Source organism: Glycine soja, chromosome 11 (genome assembly GCF_004193775.1).
Source record: "Glycine soja cultivar W05 chromosome 11, ASM419377v2, whole genome shotgun sequence".
In the NCBI taxonomy this organism is placed as follows: domain Eukaryota; kingdom Viridiplantae; phylum Streptophyta; class Magnoliopsida; order Fabales; family Fabaceae; genus Glycine; species Glycine soja.
Window position 1 is genome coordinate 4,062,985 of NC_041012.1, and position 19,644 is coordinate 4,082,628.

The 19,644-nt window shown below is 28.8% G+C and overlaps 2 protein-coding genes across 2 annotated transcripts; one reads left to right on the forward strand and one right to left on the reverse strand.

The window, feature by feature from the left end:
• Positions 1 to 1,296: 1,296 nt before the first annotated feature.
• LOC114375119 (ethylene-responsive transcription factor ERF011-like) lies at positions 1,297 to 2,314 on the forward strand. Its single transcript, XM_028332867.1, has one exon. The coding sequence runs from the start codon at positions 1,516 to 1,518 to the stop codon at positions 2,047 to 2,049; it is 534 nt and encodes a 177-aa protein (XP_028188668.1). The 5' UTR covers positions 1,297 to 1,515; the 3' UTR covers positions 2,050 to 2,314.
• A 1,399-nt stretch (positions 2,315 to 3,713) lies between these two features.
• Positions 3,714 to 7,166, reverse strand: LOC114375118 (CBS domain-containing protein CBSX1, chloroplastic-like). The gene is made up of 8 exons (XM_028332866.1): positions 6,809 to 7,166; positions 5,837 to 5,924; positions 5,641 to 5,705; positions 5,486 to 5,534; positions 5,224 to 5,276; positions 4,308 to 4,423; positions 4,121 to 4,178; positions 3,714 to 4,029 (listed from the first exon to the last, which is right to left on the reverse strand). Exons 1-8 carry the CDS (start codon positions 6,989 to 6,991, stop codon positions 3,955 to 3,957), a joined length of 687 nt encoding a protein of 228 aa, XP_028188667.1. The 5' UTR covers positions 6,992 to 7,166; the 3' UTR covers positions 3,714 to 3,954.
• Between the last annotated feature and the right edge of the window lie 12,478 nt (positions 7,167 to 19,644).

Sequence of the window (19,644 nt, forward strand, 5' to 3'; positions counted from 1 at the left end):
TTTTTTTTTAAAAAAAATTCATAATCCTTTCTTCTTACCGCACAAATATATCCGAAAAATGAGTTGGAGATTATACTTTTCCCTTTAAAAGGAATTAATAAATACATCTTACACAAATGAATACCTGCACTAGTTATAAATATCATAAAACCTTTTTATCGTATTCAAAGAAACCTTTTTCACCGCTTTTTATTTTGTATATTATGTACACATCGATAAACATATAAACATAGAATATAGATATATTTACATGTGTATTTTTGTTTTGATTATCTTTAAGAATAAATAACATATATACCAATAATTTAAATGTATTTTACATTACTGTTTAATTACAAACTGTCTTTTATAGAAAGATTGTCAACTTAATTATCTTAGAATTCATATTAACCCTGGTTTATGATTATTTAATACTATAATTACTTTTACATTAATAATATTATTTTCCTAGTTGCCTACTAAACTATATTCCAATTTTTTTATAAATTTAATTTAGTAAGTATTGTTAATATAAAACTTTTAAAGGAAACTATCTAACTAAATTTAATTATTTAACTATATAATTTATTTTATTAATACGGTAATTGATTGGATTCATCTAATACGTATGCATAAAAATATTATAAAGTGTTTTTTTTTAACGGAAAAATATTACAGAGAATAGAAGATGTAAATGTATTAGTTTATATAGATTTGGAGAAAACAATGTGCGTGGGGATGGAAAAATCTAAACAGAGAAAACAATACCATCAACCATGCATTGTTCTTGTTGATGAAAAGCGACGGCGTTGTCTGACTTCCACAACCTGCGTCTTAAAAGAGACGGTTTTGAATTAAAATTACAAATATCCAAGGAAGGACGAAAGGGAAAGGCATTAGCCATAGTATTAGTGTATATTAGGTTTATGGTTAGGAAATTGATTATGAGTTGAGAATTAATTTTAAATATATTTTTATATGTTTATTTTTAGGTTAAAAAAATTAGGATTGATTTTGAATTTAAAATTTTATAATAAATTTCATTTTTTATTTAATTTTATAATAAAATATAAAACATAGATGGTATGATTTTAAAATTAATATTGACAGCGTTTATCCAAATACTAATGAATATATGAAGAAACAAATATGGAAATTTTTAATTTTTTTTAAAGAAAGGAGGGGTCGAGTGAGTGATTTTGTCGGTGAATTAATAATTTAAATGGAAATCGTAAAAAAAGAGAGATTATATTGAAATTATTATATCTGGTTGGTAATTGTTTTTTGGGCATTAAAAAAAAAAAGAGCTGGGGTTGAAAGGAAGCATACCAACGTGGAGGCTTACCCAGATGACAAGCTTAGTGCGCGAGTCGCATGACCCTCTCTCCCTTATAACCCTTCCGTGTCTTTTACGAGTTAGATTTCTCATTCGTCATGGAACAGATTCACTCTCTCTCTCTTTAGAGATTTGATTGACAAACACAACTAATTCCAAAGCTAACAACTTTATAGAGAGAGAGAGAGAGAGAGAGAGAGATGGAGGGTGAAGGAAGAAGAAGAGAAGGAGGAGAGAGAGAAACAGCAACAGCAGCAGCAACGAGGAAGGTGGTGGAGGGTGCTGATCAGAGAAGATACAAAGGAATAAGGATGAGGAAGTGGGGCAAGTGGGTCGCTGAAATTAGAGAACCCAATAAGCGTTCAAGGATTTGGCTCGGTTCCTATTCTACCCCTGTCGCAGCCGCACGTGCCTACGACACCGCCGTCTTTTACCTTCGAGGACCCTCCGCGCGTCTTAACTTCCCGGAGCTTCTCATCGGAGAAGGCGCCGCCGCCCTCACCGGCGGCTGTGACATGTCAGCAGCTTCTATTAGGAAGAAGGCCTCCGAGGTCGGTGCTAGAGTCGATGCTCTTCAGGCAACCCTTCACCACCATCACCACCATGTTGTGCCACCACGGCAGCTTCTCTCTGCCAGCTGTGGCGGTGGGTCCGGTGATTTTGCAGTGCGGGTTGTTGACCTGAATAAGATGCCCGAACCCGAGAGCTCCGACTGTGAGTGGAACGTGAATTGAAGGAAAAAGAAAAAAGGTGCATGTTTTCATATTCAGGTGATGGTGGTTGTTAACGTGCGCCGGCTGAGGCAAAATGATGTTGTTGATGAGGCCTGTGGTGGTGGTGGTGGTGGTGCGGAGTACTGTACTGTATCTTTTTTCCTTCAACCTTCTCTCTTGGGTAGTTTTTTTTTAAAATTTTTAGATATTACAAAAGAATTTTTGGCTTGTAAAAATATGTTAAATGTAAATTAACTAGTCCGGTAGCAGTTTCTTTTTCTTCTGAGTTATTGTCTCTTGAGTGGTTTTATTTTACCTTTAAATTTCTTAGTTTATTATGTCTTTCTGGTTATGAGAAGGGAAAAAAAAGATGTTGTTTTGGGTGTGTGAAAAGAAATTCGGCGGAAATTAGAAATTTTTGGAATGAAAGTGAAGGTGAGGGTTAGAAAAAAAGAATAGAATGAAGCAGTGGAAGTGAAATACTAAGGTGGAGGGAGGGGACAGCAATGGCCTACTGTGCCCAGCAGTTGGGTACAAAAGGAGGGAGTGAGCCATGCTAACCACTAAAGTAATAATAATAACTACTAAAAAGTGATAAGATTGAGAGTTAGGTATTTTTCTGGTTCTACACTGTTTCCTGATTATTGAGTTGTGAAAGGGGAAATGGAATGGGCCACTGCCAAGGGAAAACGTTGTGGCCACTGCTGTTTTGACAACGATGGATGATGGGGTCGGTTAATCGGTTTTGTCGTCTCAGATTTTTATTTTCATTTTTGCTTCTAATTCTAGTCAAATCTCAGACAACAATCGTATCAAAAAATAAATAAATTATATATATAAACGAGAAACAAAGAGGAAAAAAGAAAAGAAAAATGAGAGAAAGAAATGTCTCCATGTGAAAGCAAAATTACAGCTCCTCTATTGATCGACAAATATCTTTGAGGAGGATTTCTGATTTGAGTCTGAGCTGTACCCCATATTTGGTTAGCTACGATCTACGAGTCCATGATTAGCGGAGAATTAGAGGATTTTTAACCTTTATTTGAGGTTTTTTACAGCTGTGGTCTTGTGGATTACATCGTGCTTGACGTAAGTAGGCGATTAATTAATTAATGATAAAGTAAATCTCCCGTATTAAGAATAAGATCCTCGTGCTCGGTATTAATTAATTAATTAATCATCAGCCAAAAGAGATAAAACTATATAAAAGGCAAGGATAGGGTAAAAGACAAATGTAGAATTGGATGAGCGAAGAGGACAACATCCTCGTGCTCGGTTATTTAGGAGTTTGGTTTTTTTCTAGACCGTAAGGGCACCAAATAACGTGGAGATCAGTAGAAGGGAAAGTAGTGTGGCCAAATTGACCAAAAGATCAACATTAGGCAACGAAGTCGTCCTTAATTTTCTCATCGTATAAAATGAAGAAACAAAAGACAGGTCCCAATCTGTTACTGTCAACCGTTCTGCTCAACAGCTAGGCATGAGTTTTATTACATTGACGGACCAAGATGACCAGCCATCGCTTCAGCTCAACCACTAACCGATTTAAAACGATGTAGTAGTTAGTATAGAGGTAGATTAATGCCGGTTGAAATTTGTGTCTGAATTATCCTTAGTCTTTGACATATGATTAATGCTGCGAGTTCACCACATTTTCAACATCATTGTCACCAAGGTGGCCCATATAAACTACAACGAGATCATTAAGAATGATAATAATTGCCCTTGCAAAATATTGCCCGTGACAAACATTCGTGTAAATTCCAAAACAATAAGATATACATGCCTAAGCTAAAATTTTAATTCTAATTCAAGCAAGTTTCTGTGAACACTTTTTTCTTTTTTTGGACAAATTCTGTGAACACTTGAATCGAACTACTGCACGGAAATCCAGCAACAAATTTTTTAATGATCTTCTGAATCCTATCATTCTTTCTTTTGGTTCGCTTGTTTCATGTGCAGTGCGGCTCTTACAACATTTCCTCTTGTGATAATCCCAACCTTTAGATATTAATAATCACCATTTAGAAACATTAAAAATAAAATTAAAAGAAAAACAAAACAAATATAACAGATTGGAGGATTATCGTACCAGTCTACCCTCAGCATCTACAACTGGTAGGCGTCGAAATTTGGTTTCTAGCAACAACCTAAAGATAGACATTCAAAAATGCTCATCTTTTTTTGTAGGCGGCTTAAAATATACTAAAAAACAAAGTTAAAAAAGGTAAAAGCAAAGGGGGGTATTTAAGGGTGAATAAGGAAAAAGATGGAAGAACCTCGCAGCATCCTCGAGATTGGTGGTCTCACGAACGACCATAGGGGCAGTGGTCATCAATTCACCAATCAACTTTCCGTTGGTCTTACTTAGCAGCTTTTGAACCTCATTGAAAGTCTGCAAAAGCCAATAATATCAGCAAATATCTAGCACTCAGCTAGTGTGAGAAGCATGCATCTAAGTTGGCTATAAAAAAGTTCTACTAAGCAGCATACTAATATTTATGTAAGTTAATCTCGACAAAAAGTAAGCCACACGTTTTTTATCCTCAATGACAACTTTCTCCATGGTGCAGCTTCCTTCTTAATTTACACTATCTATGGCCAGATTTTTCTGGCCAGCCTAACTCTCCAGTATAATTGAGATTACTGATTTGTAATAATTTCTCAATAGTTACTTACTGCATATCACTGCCAAAGTGGGTATTTTAGCATATCTAATAATATCTTCAAACCTTCCATGAACAATAACAGCAGCAACTGAGGGGAAAGTCACACACAAACACATATATATTTGTCCCCCCCCCCCCCACCTAATAAAATGTTGTTTAAATTTTAAGTCTAATTTAAGTTAAATGCATTTAAAACAAGAAAGCATTGAAACACTAAATCATATTTAATTTATTTATTTAGTATATTTTAGAAGGGGAGGGGTTACTATGATAGAATAGATAACTGCAAAATTTCCTATAAAAGTTGTTTGGGATGCAGGTACTAATGCCTAGAAATACTTATATATGGTAGTGATATATGGATTTTGCTTTTCCAATCCAGATCAGCTTAGTTCTTTAAGGTCTGACTACCAAAATATCAGCTCAGTAAACTCAACTTGTTTGTATTAACAATATAAAATCCAGAAAATAGTAGAATATGATGGTAAAGATGAATTAACTATCAAAGAAAGAAGTACAAACATACTTTCCAAGTACTGTCAACTTCTGGAAACATGTTGTTATCCTTTAGCCCGTGACCTGAAACCAGCATAGCGCACTTTATTTAACCTACAGGGTCTTAATTTGGGGGTAGAAACGCATTAAAAATGCTAAAAAAATATTGTTATCCCATGAAGTGAAAGTGCTGTTAAGTTTTGATTTTTGAATAAGGTGAAAATCAAACTAACAACAAATGAGAAAGGAGCAGATATTGCTTTTTTTTAAAATGAAAAAAAAAATCAATTTACCTGATATAGAGTCCAGTGCTAACAAATCATAATCTGAAACAACACCAACCTGCAGAGTATAAAAGCACCTTCAGAAATAATTTCCATGGAAATTAGTCCAGCAATGTTCTGCCGAGTTAATCTCAAATGCAAATGGGTAAGAATGAACAGCTGACCAGTTTCCAGTTATCATCAATCACGGGAAAACCAGTTATCCTGTTTTCAACAAGAATCTCCAAAGCTGTTGCAAAATAACATGTTAGGAATTAAATAAAAAATCCTCCCTTCCTTTCACAACAAAGAAAAATGGAGAAGAAGAATAGAAAACACTTCTACTCTGGAATAAGACATGAACCAAGTATGAAAATATACCTTCATCCACAGATGTTGTGGGTTTCACCACATGTAAATCCTCTTTCTTTGTCATAAAGTCACCGACAGTGTATAGTCCACTTCTTGGCTGCATATAATGTCACGTCAAAACGTGGTCGCTACATTTTTACATTTCTCATAAGAGTATGTACTCTATAAATAGTGAATCACTTAGAACATCAGGCCAAACTGACAACAACAAAAAATCAAGCCGGTCTTGATTTTGCCACCCTGAATACAAAAGGGCTTCCTCCATTTGAAGGAGGCAAATATATGGATAAACTTCTCAGTGAGTACTTATAATAGAAGAAAAAATTAAATAAACTTCTTCATAAGTTAAAATTAACTTATACATAACATAAAAACAAGTTTTGGAGAAGTTAATATGAGAGAACTTTTACAAATTAATTTATGCATAATTTTAACTCATGGAGAAATTTATTTCATTTTTTCTTCTTACTTTATTCTCCTATTAGTGCTTACAAAGAAGTTTATTCAAAAAGATCCAGATAGAACTTGTTCTCTAATTATGTCACTCTTCACGTCGAAGCATGAAACTAGATTATAAATAGGCACATCAACTGCACCAGCGAAGGAGGCATAAGAATAGCATCCGAAGGATAAGGGGAAACATCTCTCTCTCTGTCTCTCTCCACAATCAATACTATTTCAAACCTTTCAGCCATTTTTACACTCACTCTAACTCTAACCATAACCACTAGCTGTAACATGACAAAAACATGTTTAAAATTATAAGCTCCATGACATGAAATTCGTATTGTTTTAACAAAATTCTACGCAACTAAAGCAAGTGAGCGTAAAATTGCTAGAGACCGAAATCTGAATTGAAAATCTATCATCTAAAACACCAAGATATCTAAAATCCCAGCGGTTTTACATGACAGCTGTTACAAGAAATTCGATAAGAAGAGCATGCTTGGAATTGAGTAGATAAGAATTAAGAAGAGATACCGAGACGTCATTAGCGGTGAGGGTGTTAGCAGCGAGAAGCGGCGAGAGACGGAGGCGTGGGAGAGGAGGAGAAGAGCGGTAGAAAGAAGCGGCGGCGGCGAGAGGCTGCAAGAGAGGGCGGTGAGCGGCGGAGGAAAGAGGAGGGAGATTGTGGAGATGCAACCGCGACAGAGCTGAGTCCATGTGTTTAGAATTTGGTTGGACTCCAATTCGAAACCCACCAAAGGATTGGATTTGAGTTGAGGGTTTCAGAGTTTGGAGTTCACACTCTAATGTCTAATCTGCAGAGACACCCATTTCTTCCTTTAACTGTCAAATAACACAAAATTCACCGTCAATTTCTTCTCTCCGTTTCAACGCCTACCAATATATATATATATATATATACTTTTCAAAATATCCTTAAATATCTCTTCAAATTTTTGGCCTGGCTTGCAAGTGCCATGAAAATATCACTTATTCATTAATTTCTTTTTAATTTAATTCAGAGATTGGGCACCATGAGGATTTGGATTGTTCAAGTGCCACATGTTTCATACGTAATTTTATTATGTGGTTGAATGTTCTCAACTCCAATAATATTACCTCCTGTGACCTCGTGTGAAGAATGTATGTGATTTAAACAATAGTATAAGAAAAAAGGCATATCAAAACTTTTACTGTTATTTATTGTAATGAAATGAAACATTTCTTTTTTTTCAAGATGCTTCTTAAACATTTCTAATTAATTTTTAAAAAATTTCTATATTTAAAGAATACTTTTTTATTTCAATTTAAAGAATACTTATAATAATACATGAGATGCCAATGATATACTTATTCTTTAATATTCTTTTTTAATTTGTACTTTTTCTTCAACAATTTAATATCATGTGAATTTTAAGGACAATGAACAATTCTCAAATCATATATATATTTTGTCAAAAAATAATTCATTTAAAATGTCTAGGCACTTGCACAAAATAAGAACATTACATTAATACATGGCATGTAAACAATAGCAATTAGCTAATCAATCGCGTACTCAAAACTAAGCAAATTAGCAATCCTGTACTCTAGATACAACAAAACAGAATATTCAAGTTCTCTTGTTTAAAAGAAGTCTGAATACAGTCGTCGCCTTTATTCATTCATTCTCTTATTACAAACAATATTCAATTCATATATGATTCCTTGCTTCATACTTCAAGTTCCAGCTATAGCAAAATAAATAATACTTCAAGTTCCAGAAGCATTATCCAGCTCCAATTTTTGTTTTTGGTCAGTATCCAGCTCTATTTAAATTTGGAAATTTACTTCCTGCACCCCCTTTTTGCTTCTTGGACCTTCAAAAAACACAAAAGAAGGTGCACGAAGAAAAGCCTTAAAGTTGGGAAGTAAGCCCAATGTCAAATTGGGGAGCCCAACAAACAGCCCAATTAAAATGTAGTATTTTAGGCATTACGTAACATCCAAAAAGTTTGTTTTCTGAAATTCAGAATGATTTAAAAAAACAAAGCTTTTATTTTATAGTTTTATAAACCTTGAGAGTGGAATTCTCAAAGGAAAAATTCAGGAATTTAGAGTATACAATTCTGATTCCTTAAAAAATTCAATTCTAGAAGTCAAGAATTATGAGTGTAATAAAACTTTAGTAAACTGACATCACAAAAATAAATGTAAAAATAAAGAAAATAGGGATTTAAGCTGTAGGCCTTGGATGCATCTTAACACATGATGATAGCCCAGGTTCATTTACATGGAAGGCAGCTGCTTCCTACACCAAAAAAATTACTTTCTGCTTTTTTTCACATTTTGGATTAATCCGAAAGGTGAAATTAAATTCTGAATTGGTGACACTTTTTTATATTCTGAATTAGCTAACTCAGAATGTAAAATTATATTCCAAAAATGTTTAGGAAGCAATTTTTCGATGCAGGAGGAAGCAACAGCCTACATGGCATATGGAGATTCTAAGTTGTTAAAGTGTTTCATTTCATTCCAATCAAGTAGTTGTTACGATGGGCATGGGCCTAAAAACTTAATAGCTTGTCGTTGAGTTCCAAGTTTCCATTCGCCAATGAAATTAAAACATATACTAATACTATTTTAAATGTTTACTTATTTAGAGAATTATTGTTTACGTTAGGAGCGTTTAAATCTAAATCAAACCACAATCAAAATCAAAAACCGCTCAAAAAACTTGAAAATCCAACCAAATTAATTCTTTTTGTATTTGTTTGTATGATTTTTTAAATATATATTTGGTTTAAAATTGATAAAATTTGATCATTTTCTATATTTTAACATATTAATAAGTTTTATAAATTTTTATTAATAATTTTTTAATGTAATTTAGTTTAAAACTTGAAAACAAATATATAAGTTTTAATGAAATAATATTTTACTAAAAATTATAAAAATTAAACCGAATCAAATAATAAAATATTGATTTGGTTTGACTTAAATATTATTTTAAAAGAAAACCAAATCAAACCTTAACTACACATATTTTTTAAGTTTAATTCCTATAACTTTTTATGAAAAATAAAATCAAATTGAATCACAAACACTCTAGCATATATTAATTTTTTTATCATGCAAAACAGTAGAGATTTAATGAATAAATTATATAAAAAATAATAAAAACATACATACATATTGATATAATGTAATAAATACATATATAAATAGTATTATAATTAATTGTATACCTTAAATTAATAATTAACATGTATAAATTTTTTTTTAAATGCATACCTATTTCTAACGTGATCTATACAATTTTTTTATGTATTATTAATTATTAATTTAACTGATTATCTTCTTCTATAAAAAAAATTAAGTTTTTTATCTTGTTTATATTTAGCTAACATTGTTTTATGATATAAAATTATTCAAAATAGAATATTACCGGGTATTTGATTTTGTTGTTTTCTATCTTCATTTTTAAATGAAAATAAAAAATAGTAATGAAAACGTGTTTGGTTAGATTTCTATTTTCATTTACAATGAAAATACTTTTTCAAACAAACTAAAAACTGAAAATAATAAAATTTTGTTTTTAGTGTTTAAATTAAGAACCTGACAAAGAATGTAGTCTTAAGTAAATTTAAAAATATATTTTCTTTCAAAACTCAGTATTTTTATTTCTTGAAAACAAAAAACAAAAAATCAAAACAAATATATTTTCAAAATTATAATCTTTTAAAAATCAAAACAATTTTCAGAAAATAAAAATAAAAAATAAAAATTATAAACCAAAATCACCCTTATCTCATCGAGTTTGAAGATAGCGAGTCTCGCGAGGCTAAAGGTCGAATAAAAAACAGGTGACAAAAGTGTTAGATCCTAAGTTTGTTCGTGTGGCTAATTCGCATGGAAAAATAAACGCTTAATTGTTAATTTCATTGTTAAATTATTTAATTTAATTTTAAAATTTTAAATAATTTAATTTAATTTTCAAATTTTAAAAAATAAATAATTTTGATCATATTATTTTGAATAGTTTAATTTATGTTCAAATTTTTTTAAATTTTGAATCCAAATTAATTATTTTAAGAATTTGAGAACTAAATTTAACATTTAAAAAATCTGGATATCAAATTAATTTATTTTACATATAGTTAAAATTGAATATAATTTTTTTTAAATGAATCATTTTCACGTTATACACCAAAAATTTGAAGATATTAAACCATTTAAAACAATTTAGAGATTAAAATTGATAATTAAGTAAAATATAAGAGAAAGACGGTACAAGAGAAAGTGAAATCCTCCGTCTCATGATAAAACTCTTTTTTTGCCTTTTTTAATGCTATTTTAAAATTAAAAGTTACAATGAAAATTTTAAGAAGCAGAAATTGTCTTTGTCATAGAATTAAAAGTTTGTAGAGAGAGTAAAGAGAGAGTGGGGAAATAAAAGAGAAACAGCGACGAGACGAGATATCGAGAGCGAATAGAAAAAGAGCGATAGCGGAAAAATAAAAGAGGAATAAATAAAAGAGGAATCAGTTTTTTTTTTTCTTTTTCAAGAGTGCTAAGTATGAATGAAAAAATAACAAAAACTAATGGAATTTAGGTCATTCTGTTGGCACCTTGAATTTTAAGAGCATGAGTACCTTTTCATCCTAAACCAATGAAAAATAATCATTTACACATTACAAATCACATCATAAATAAATATAATTTAATCTTAATGGTTTCAAATTTATAATTGGAAAATTTTCCATTAAAAATTATTTTAACTTTTTAATGATGTACTAAACATGAAAAGTATGGTAGTATGAATGGAATGAGCAACCGTTATTTAATAATTATAAAATAACATACTTTCCAGTTATTTAATAATTATAAAATAACATATTTTTCATCAATTTTTTATCCTTGTTTCCAAGTCCTTGATCAGATTTTCCAGTTGTATCTTTCATCATATTATTAATGAAATGAGTTCATCTTCTTTCTTTAAAAAAACAATTACAAAATAACAAAAGCTTAATTAATAAGTCATATATATTACCATTTTTCTCTAAAAAAAAGTCATATTATCAATTTGATATTATCTATAACGTGAAAGTTATAAGTACATGTGTATGATAGTTATTGGTCTGTTCAAGAAAATCAATTTCTGGTATCAAATTTGAAGGTAATGTAGAATTTGTCTTAGACTGTATCAAATTCAATCTAATTCAAACTGATGTAACTTATAATAGTTTGTGAAAAATATATTTAATTAAAAATTGTTCAGTAACAATTTAAATACAGGTATGTAGGTGTTAATTTTTTTTACTGAAGGTATATAAGTGTTATTATCTAAGTATGAAAACTTATTTTTAATAGTTTATGCTTAAAAAGTTATACTGATATCAGCATCAAACACTCTAATATTTTTATCAATTAAAGTAGATGCATGCCAAAGATTAAATTTTTTTTTTCCTGGCATAATATAATTTTTCAATGGGTAAAAAAATTATGATTTTTAGCAATTGTAATTTTTTTTGGGTTGAGTATAAAAAAATACTAAATATAATATGTTTTTAGATGTTTTATAACTATGTAAATATGTGTCAATAAAAAAAATCGAATCATCCCATCTAATATTAAATAGCATTTTTTCGAATTAAGGTAAATCAATTTTGTTTAAAGGAATACAATACAAAGTTTCAAATTAAAACAGTTGAGATTGTTTTAATCTTTTGACTTTTGACTTGACAAATACGCCAATCTTAAACGTATCTGAGATAGATAGATGCCCAGTAGAATGAGTAGATTTATCCCTCATTTAAATATAAATTGGCAAAGTTTTTTTCGATGATTTACTAGGTTAATTATAATACAATACTCTAGATTTCAGAATTTAGAAAGTTGAAAATCGTATCAGATGTCTCACAACTCCATCTAATCCACACGTCAACGAGTTCGTTCTCCACGTATTCTTATCAATGGCTCATATAATTCATTAGTTAATTAGTATGTGCATAATCACATGATTCACCTTGTATTTTGATAATTTTTACCATAAAAAATAAAAATCGTATCAAAGTGGGACTCGTAAAAGTCAACCACCTGGATTTCATCATATTATTATATCTTCAACTGATTTTTTTTTCTGAGTCATTTTTCTGGTCTTATAGTATTCACATTATCACGTTATTATAAAAGATTTATACACAATTTTATCTAATAATAATAATAAGAAATTTAAAAAAAATAAAAATTCATATTTTTATATTTTTAATTTTCATTTAATCATAATATCATTATATGTCAGATACATATTATTTTTATTCATCTAAATTTTATTTTTAAGAAATTCTTGTTATCAAATAAATTTACTTCAATAAAAAAAATCATAAAAAACAATTTATTCACGTAAAAAAATCTCCATTAAAAATACCATTCAGTCATTCACACCACAAATAAGCTTTTATTGGGGATGGCCCACAGCCACATGATGAGTCTATGCTGACGAGGCTACTTCTCCTGATCTGTACATAATTTGTTTTTTAATCTCTGTAGATGAATTTTCAGCCGCATATTAAAACGAAAAGCTTAACAAAAATGCAAGTTTGACCAAATTAAGCCGAGGGAATTCAAAGTTGATTAAATGAATGATGAGATTCTTTTTCACAAAAATCATAATGACATAATTACGAGTTACGTTGTTGTTTATTGTAAATAAGAATTTGTACTTCTTTATTTGCATACAAAACCGACCCAACCAACTTTTTTTATGTCGACTTCATTAAAGTTATGAAAAATAGTTTTTTATAACTTTTTAACATGTACATAATCAAGATGAAATTTGAGGAACAAATTCTTTTATTATATAAAAAACATTTATTAGCTAGATATTTACATATTTTCATACGTGTATATATCTTCCAAAAATATTTGTACATCTCCTTTTAATAATTTAATTACAGAAAATTAGAATAACAACTTAAATTTTAAAAAGCAAAAGAATTGTAAATATCATATTTCATTATTCTTCTCTATTTATCAATCTATAAGTGCGTGTGAATCTCTTTCTGATCTGATAATTTTAAAAGAAGCATTTTTTTTTTGGTAATTTGTCGATTTCAAGAGGTCACTCATATATAGTGTTGATGAGATTCACTCAAACTTGTGGTCATATATGAATTGGGTCCATATTCTCTGTCTTTATTGATGGAAAATTTTTGGAAAAGATTTTACAACTTGTCATCGTCGTCTCGTGATTCATGAATCATCAAATCCTAAAATTTTGAAGTTGTTTTGTAAAAATAACAAAGCCAAACATAAGCAGCAGTAAAGACATGGCAAAAAGGGGATAATTATCATTTCATAGGATTCCATGTTTGTTTGGTTGGTTGCCAGCTTTCTAAAATTGTCAAATTACATAGTGGTTGGGAAATAGATATTCCTATATATGGAATGTGCACGTGAAGCCACTGCCCATTAGCCATACCACATACTATCAATCCTTAATATTCGCATTCTCTAATTTCATTGAAAGAACACGTTAGAATTCGAATATGTTCATTTTGCACTTTCTTGAGCAAAACTAGTGATTTTTTTAAGGATATATGCTGCCACAGACAGTGTCTGCTCTCTTTCCTGTGCACTAATTCCATACTTAAACAGTGAAACATTTATTATTCCGAATGAATGCATAAAATATTTAGTTTGAGCCAAATACAATGAACTATGATAGCTTCCTCTCCTTCTAGCTCACGTAACTATTTTGGGGGACGAGATGGAACCTAAATGCTTTACACTTGAGCCAGTATTTGATCATCATGTCCACATAATCAGTTAAATTTAACTGATTATTAAATATGCTTTGTAATGTTTGCTCAACTTATAGATTGGAAAATTTAAAAGTGAAACTAAACGTGTAAGAAAAGTCATCTACTTTTCTTTCAACGTGAGATCTGAATTTAATTTGGTTGGGTTTGTAAGTCAGTTACCTTTTTTTGTCAAAAAAAAGTCATCTACTTTTTTATAAGTGAAATAAGTATAAAAACTAATCTTGCAAGTTGCAAAGGAAGGAAAGCCATTAAATTTTTTAATCCATTTTGAGATTTAATATTTGGAAAATCACAAAACATATAGTTATTTAAGTCTTATTAGTTTTTACCATTATTTTCTTTTGTTTGTTATGCAGATGTAGCGCAAGTTTTATATATCCAAAGAACCGGTATACAAAAAATCAATCAGCTCTAGTTAATACTTAAACCTCCACACCACCCTTTGGCTGTAAGATCATTTCATTGGTTAATTATACAATCAATGAAGAAAATTGATAATTCTTTCCTTGTAATTAATCACAGTCGTTGAAAAATATTAGTAATAGTATTTTAAATTCTTTGGGTCCATGATGCATGATTTATTCAATAACTTTTCCCCCATTGGAAAGTAAGATTCCAAAACAAACTTTTTTATGTGTCGACAACAAGAAGATATTTGATTAATTTAACCAATTAACATGCACGTTATCTAAACTTCTCTCGTTGCAAACATGTCACGCAATCAATGGAATTTCTATCCTCAACATACAGAAACTTAAGCAAACGTTGTTCTTTTAAGGTTTGACGGTGAGAAAGTGATTCGTAGGAGCATGATATTTAATTCAACTTTGTAACAACCATCATAAACTAAGGTTTGTCGACCAAGATATAAAATAAACAAAAAAGACATGGCATATCATCCGTGTCCACTAGTAATCATTATGAACGGGAAGTTAAGGAGGGCCCCCAATTCCTTTAGCTTAGGACATCACAAGGAGAAGAACCTAAACGACCCATTTTAGTTAATTTAGAGTAGTAATTTGAGTCAAACAAAGTTAGATGCGACTACATGTAAATTTTTAAATGGAGCAACAGAAGTTAGGTCAGATACATAGGGAAAGGGGGTTAAGGATAATAAAGTTAGTGGGCCTGGTGGTGCTACTGGGTGTACAAGTTAGATGAGAGAGAAAGAGGTGGGCCTGGGCTCGAATAATTGAAGGAAAGGGATGAGAAAAAAACAAAAGAGTGAGGCCCACTTAGTTGGTACTGTTTCCACTTGGGGAAAAGAAGCGCTTCCACCGTAGCCTCGTCCCTCTTCCATTATGGGAAGGTTTAGCTTTTTGAATTTTTGCCCTCCACTCATTACTCTCGACTAGAAAGAAAAACACACAGCAACCAGAGATGTGACGTGGCCTTCCTCCTCTCCACTTGTTTATTTGTTTTAATTAATGAAATCTATATCTCTAACATAGGCCCACCTTCAAACCCCACTCAAAAATAAAACACAACGTTTCGGTTTCCCCCTTATCACACTTTGCACCAACACTCTTTTATCTTTATTAGATACATGGCTATTTCAACAAAATAGATGGGTAGAAGAGATTTTTCTTTGTCTAATAAATACTTACATTTCTTATTAAATATAAGATTTTTTTTTTTACTTAAATTTATTTATCCTTTTTTATAACATTCTTTTGAAATTATCTTTTGTATTAAATATTTTTTACTTAAATATCATTTATTACTTTACAATGAGTGTTATATATCTAAAGGATAAATAGTTATTTCTCTTGTAAGGATTGGATTAAAAAATTAACACGCATTAATTAATTAGATGTGAAAATAATTAAATGAAAAGAAAAAAAAAATTATAAGTCTCAATAAACTTAAGAATAATTTCAATAAAATAATATAAATTATTAATAAATTTAATGCTGCTAACTTTATTAATCAACTTTCTTAAGTGAAAAGATATAACACCTGCTAATTTTAATATTTTGTATTTTAACAGGAACTGGAATATGCAACAAGCGACGCTAATAAAAAAATTTGAAAGCATTTTTTTATTGTAAGTCAAGTTAACACTAAATGATAAATTGTGGAAAAAAAATATTATCAACAACAATCGATAGTCTCTTAACTATTTTATACTAATATCATGATCACTATAAAATAAAATTAAAATATTATTTAGTTTTAATTATTAATGTCGACCAGACTAGCATAATTTCTTACATAGAATAGAGCTTGAAACTAAAATCAAATCAGTAATTGATAAAGTACTTACTATATAATATATATTAATTTATATCTCGATTACATTATATATATATATATATATATATATATATATATATATATATATATATATAATTTAGTCATTTAAAACATAATTTCCTTTTCATAACATCTATATAATAATATAAATCAACACCACATTTTATGTTCATTTTAAGTTATTGTATTTTTATCAGGAACTGGAATATGCAACAACCGACGCTAATAAAAAAATTAAAAAATTTATTATTGCAAGTCAAGTCAACACTAAATGATAAATCATGAAGAAAAAAATACTTTTAATTATCAAGTCAACCAGGCTAACATAATTTCTTACTCTGCATTGAGCTTGAAACAAATCAAATCGGTAATTGAAACAATTAACTCACATATTTAATGATTGGATTATGATTGAACCGATATAATAATGATGATAATATTAATAATGACTATTATTAACTAAATTTAATATAATGATTTTATAACACTAAAAACTAAAATAAAAACATAATTTTATTGGTTCTTAAGTTAAAATTAAATACATCATAATATTTAAGTTTAAATTTTAATAAAATGCAATAATTTTTCTTAATAACAACAAATTTATATATAGAATAAAAAATAAAATGACAAATTAATATAATATAAAATTATAAGAACTCGAGATTTAACTTGATATAAATGACTAAATCATATATATTATAAAAAAGAAATTGATAAAGTAATTTTTACCTATTTGTAATCCTTATTAAATTATATGTTTTAAATGTTTGAAATAATGTTTTTGAAAAGCAAAATACATTTATTTAAAAAATGCAGGTTCAAAATGAATTTGGATTGGTTTAACTAAATTTGAAATAGTCTAATTTTTTAGAGTTAATAAACTATTCGTTAAACTGTTTCTCAGTTAGATCAGTTGAACTAGATGATTTAACTATTAAAATTATACTAATATCTTATTGTCGTTGTATCATTTTTCCTTTATTTTTCTTTGAGATGTCAAATGGATGAATTCAATCAAACTTACAAACTATATTTCTGTGATGAGATGGTAATTTTGTTAAAAGATCATAGTATTTTTATTTCATTTTTAGGAAAAAGTGACATTATAGTTAATCAACTATTTCATCTTTATTGTATGTTCACTTAGGAGTGGGCATGTGTAAAAAAAATTTAAAAAAATTAGCAGTGAGCATGAGATTTTTTAGATAGTTTTATATTTATTTTTATCGGATTCAAATTTGATGGTATCATGTGTTTGTACTTGAATTTTACTTGATTCAGAACCAAAATAATATCGTTAAGCAGTGAGTTAAATTGATATTTAAATGTAATATATCAATTTTAACATGATTTAATATTTATAGTTAAATTATTATAAAACATAAGTAATATAAAACTTTGATTAACGAATATTTTATAATATATATTTTTAAACAAATTATATCATTTTAAATACAATATCATGTTCAAAATATTAGTTATTAAATAAAAAAATAGCATTAATACATAGTTGCTAAAAAATATGTTTTTTTTTAAATTATAAGACACTAAATCAAGTTTAAACAACTCAAAATATAGCTTAAACTCATTTTTAAAATAAATCGAGCCAAATTTTAAAACTCGAAGTCATAAAATCAACCTTAAGTCGTGTCAAACTAGTAGTATGAGTTAGATCATGATCATATTCATCCCTAAGTTCACTTCAAAAAATATATATTTAGTGTCAATTTTTAATTTATATATTCAAATATATCATATCAACCTATATTTATAAATAAAAATTTCATTTGATCTTTTATACAACTCATTTTTAACACTCCTTTTATATCGGACAGAAATACTGTCAGTACGAACTAAAATTGCGGTACAGTATTTTTTATTTTTTATTTTTTTTTGGTACGAACCACGTTACCTCAAATGAGATGTAAGGTGAATAAAAAACAATGAGAAGTATTAAAAGTAAAGCAGCTTTATTAAATAAAACCACAACTTATGGATTGCAAATTTTTTATCAGACAACATATTCTTATTTAATCCCTAATAAATGGTAATGATGTCAACCGTGATGTTATCTCTCATAGAAAGTTTATACAATAATCTCTCACCAAAAAGAACTTAAACTAAACATATTGCAATTTCTAACCTCAATCTATCTAACAATCTATCCTGTGGTTTTTGAGTTGGCTTCGCCAATGTCAGACACGCGTAGACCCACGCTCACCAACCTACGCTAAAACACACGCTTGCATTTTTGTTTTTCACCATTTTAAAAAGACAAAACACGTCCTATGTCTTATCGTCCAACATAAATTGGATCAAAGCAGACTTATTTTATAACAGTAAGAGGAGGCTATATATATTTTTATTACACTTATTTTAACACTCTCAAATATTAATTAAATTTTTTTAAAAAACTTATTAAATAAGATACATGACATATAAAAAATCATGATTTCAAATAAATTTCAATTAATAATAAAGTACTTATTAAAGTTCTAGTGAGTTATTAGTCTAAATTGTGGTCTACTTAAATTAACAGATTTTTTTTAGCTTGTTTATGTTAGTAGCCTTGTTGGTCTATTTGTACTTAAGAGGCTTGTAGATTTATTTTTCTCATTAGTTCTTCTAGTTTGTATTCTAAGATATACTTGATATGAAATATATATATATATATAAAAAAAGGTTTTTAGGTTAGATGAGATTGAATAGACAAATAAATAGAGTATCATATGTTTTGTTCAATTTTTAATGAAAAATACAAAGAGAGAGCGTACAAGAAAGAGAGAGAACATGAAGTTAGAATAAGAAAAAAAAGAAGTTATGTTTTTATCGAGTTATTTGCTTGTCCCAAATATTATAGGAATAGCTAGCTATAAGAAATACTCTGTTCGGATTATATGGATTAAAATGAAAAATAGTAAATAAAAAATATGTTTTTCTTTTATCGTTTAAATAAAAATTTATAATTTAGACCATTTGATTTAGTTGAAACAATAATGACAAAGAAAAAAAATATGACTATATTAAATATTTTTATAATTTTTCAATATAATACTAAGTAAATAGATAAGTTTATAGCTTAAACTTTTTTCTTTCATTTTTCCTCTATATAAAGAGGGATTAAATTGAGGTTTCACATTTTTTTTTCCAATAGAAATCGTTTTCTTCATAATTTTCTCTTTCTAATTTTTTACTTTTTTAAAAAAAGAATCAAGTAAATTTTAAAATAATATTATTTGGAAGGTAATTTGGTTTGATTTTTTATTTTAAAAGAAAAGTTTAAAAATTGATACTAATTATATAAAT

Bases quoted from the DNA above. Each gene is read 5' to 3' on its own strand.
- LOC114375119 (XM_028332867.1), top strand. From the start codon at position 1,516: ATGGAGGGTGAAGGAAGAAGAAGAGAAGGAGGAGAGAGAGAAACAGCA.
- LOC114375118 (XM_028332866.1), bottom strand. From the start codon at position 6,991: ATGGACTCAGCTCTGTCGCGGTTGCATCTCCACAATCTCCCTCCTCTT. The intron at 4,424-5,223 runs GTATGTTTGTAC...TGGCTTTTGCAG, and splicing joins AAGTTGACAGTACTTGGAAA to ACTTTCAATGAGGTTCAAAA. The intron at 4,030-4,120 runs GTACGATAATCC...TAATATCTAAAG, and splicing joins TAGATGCTGAGGGTAGACTG to GTTGGGATTATCACAAGAGG.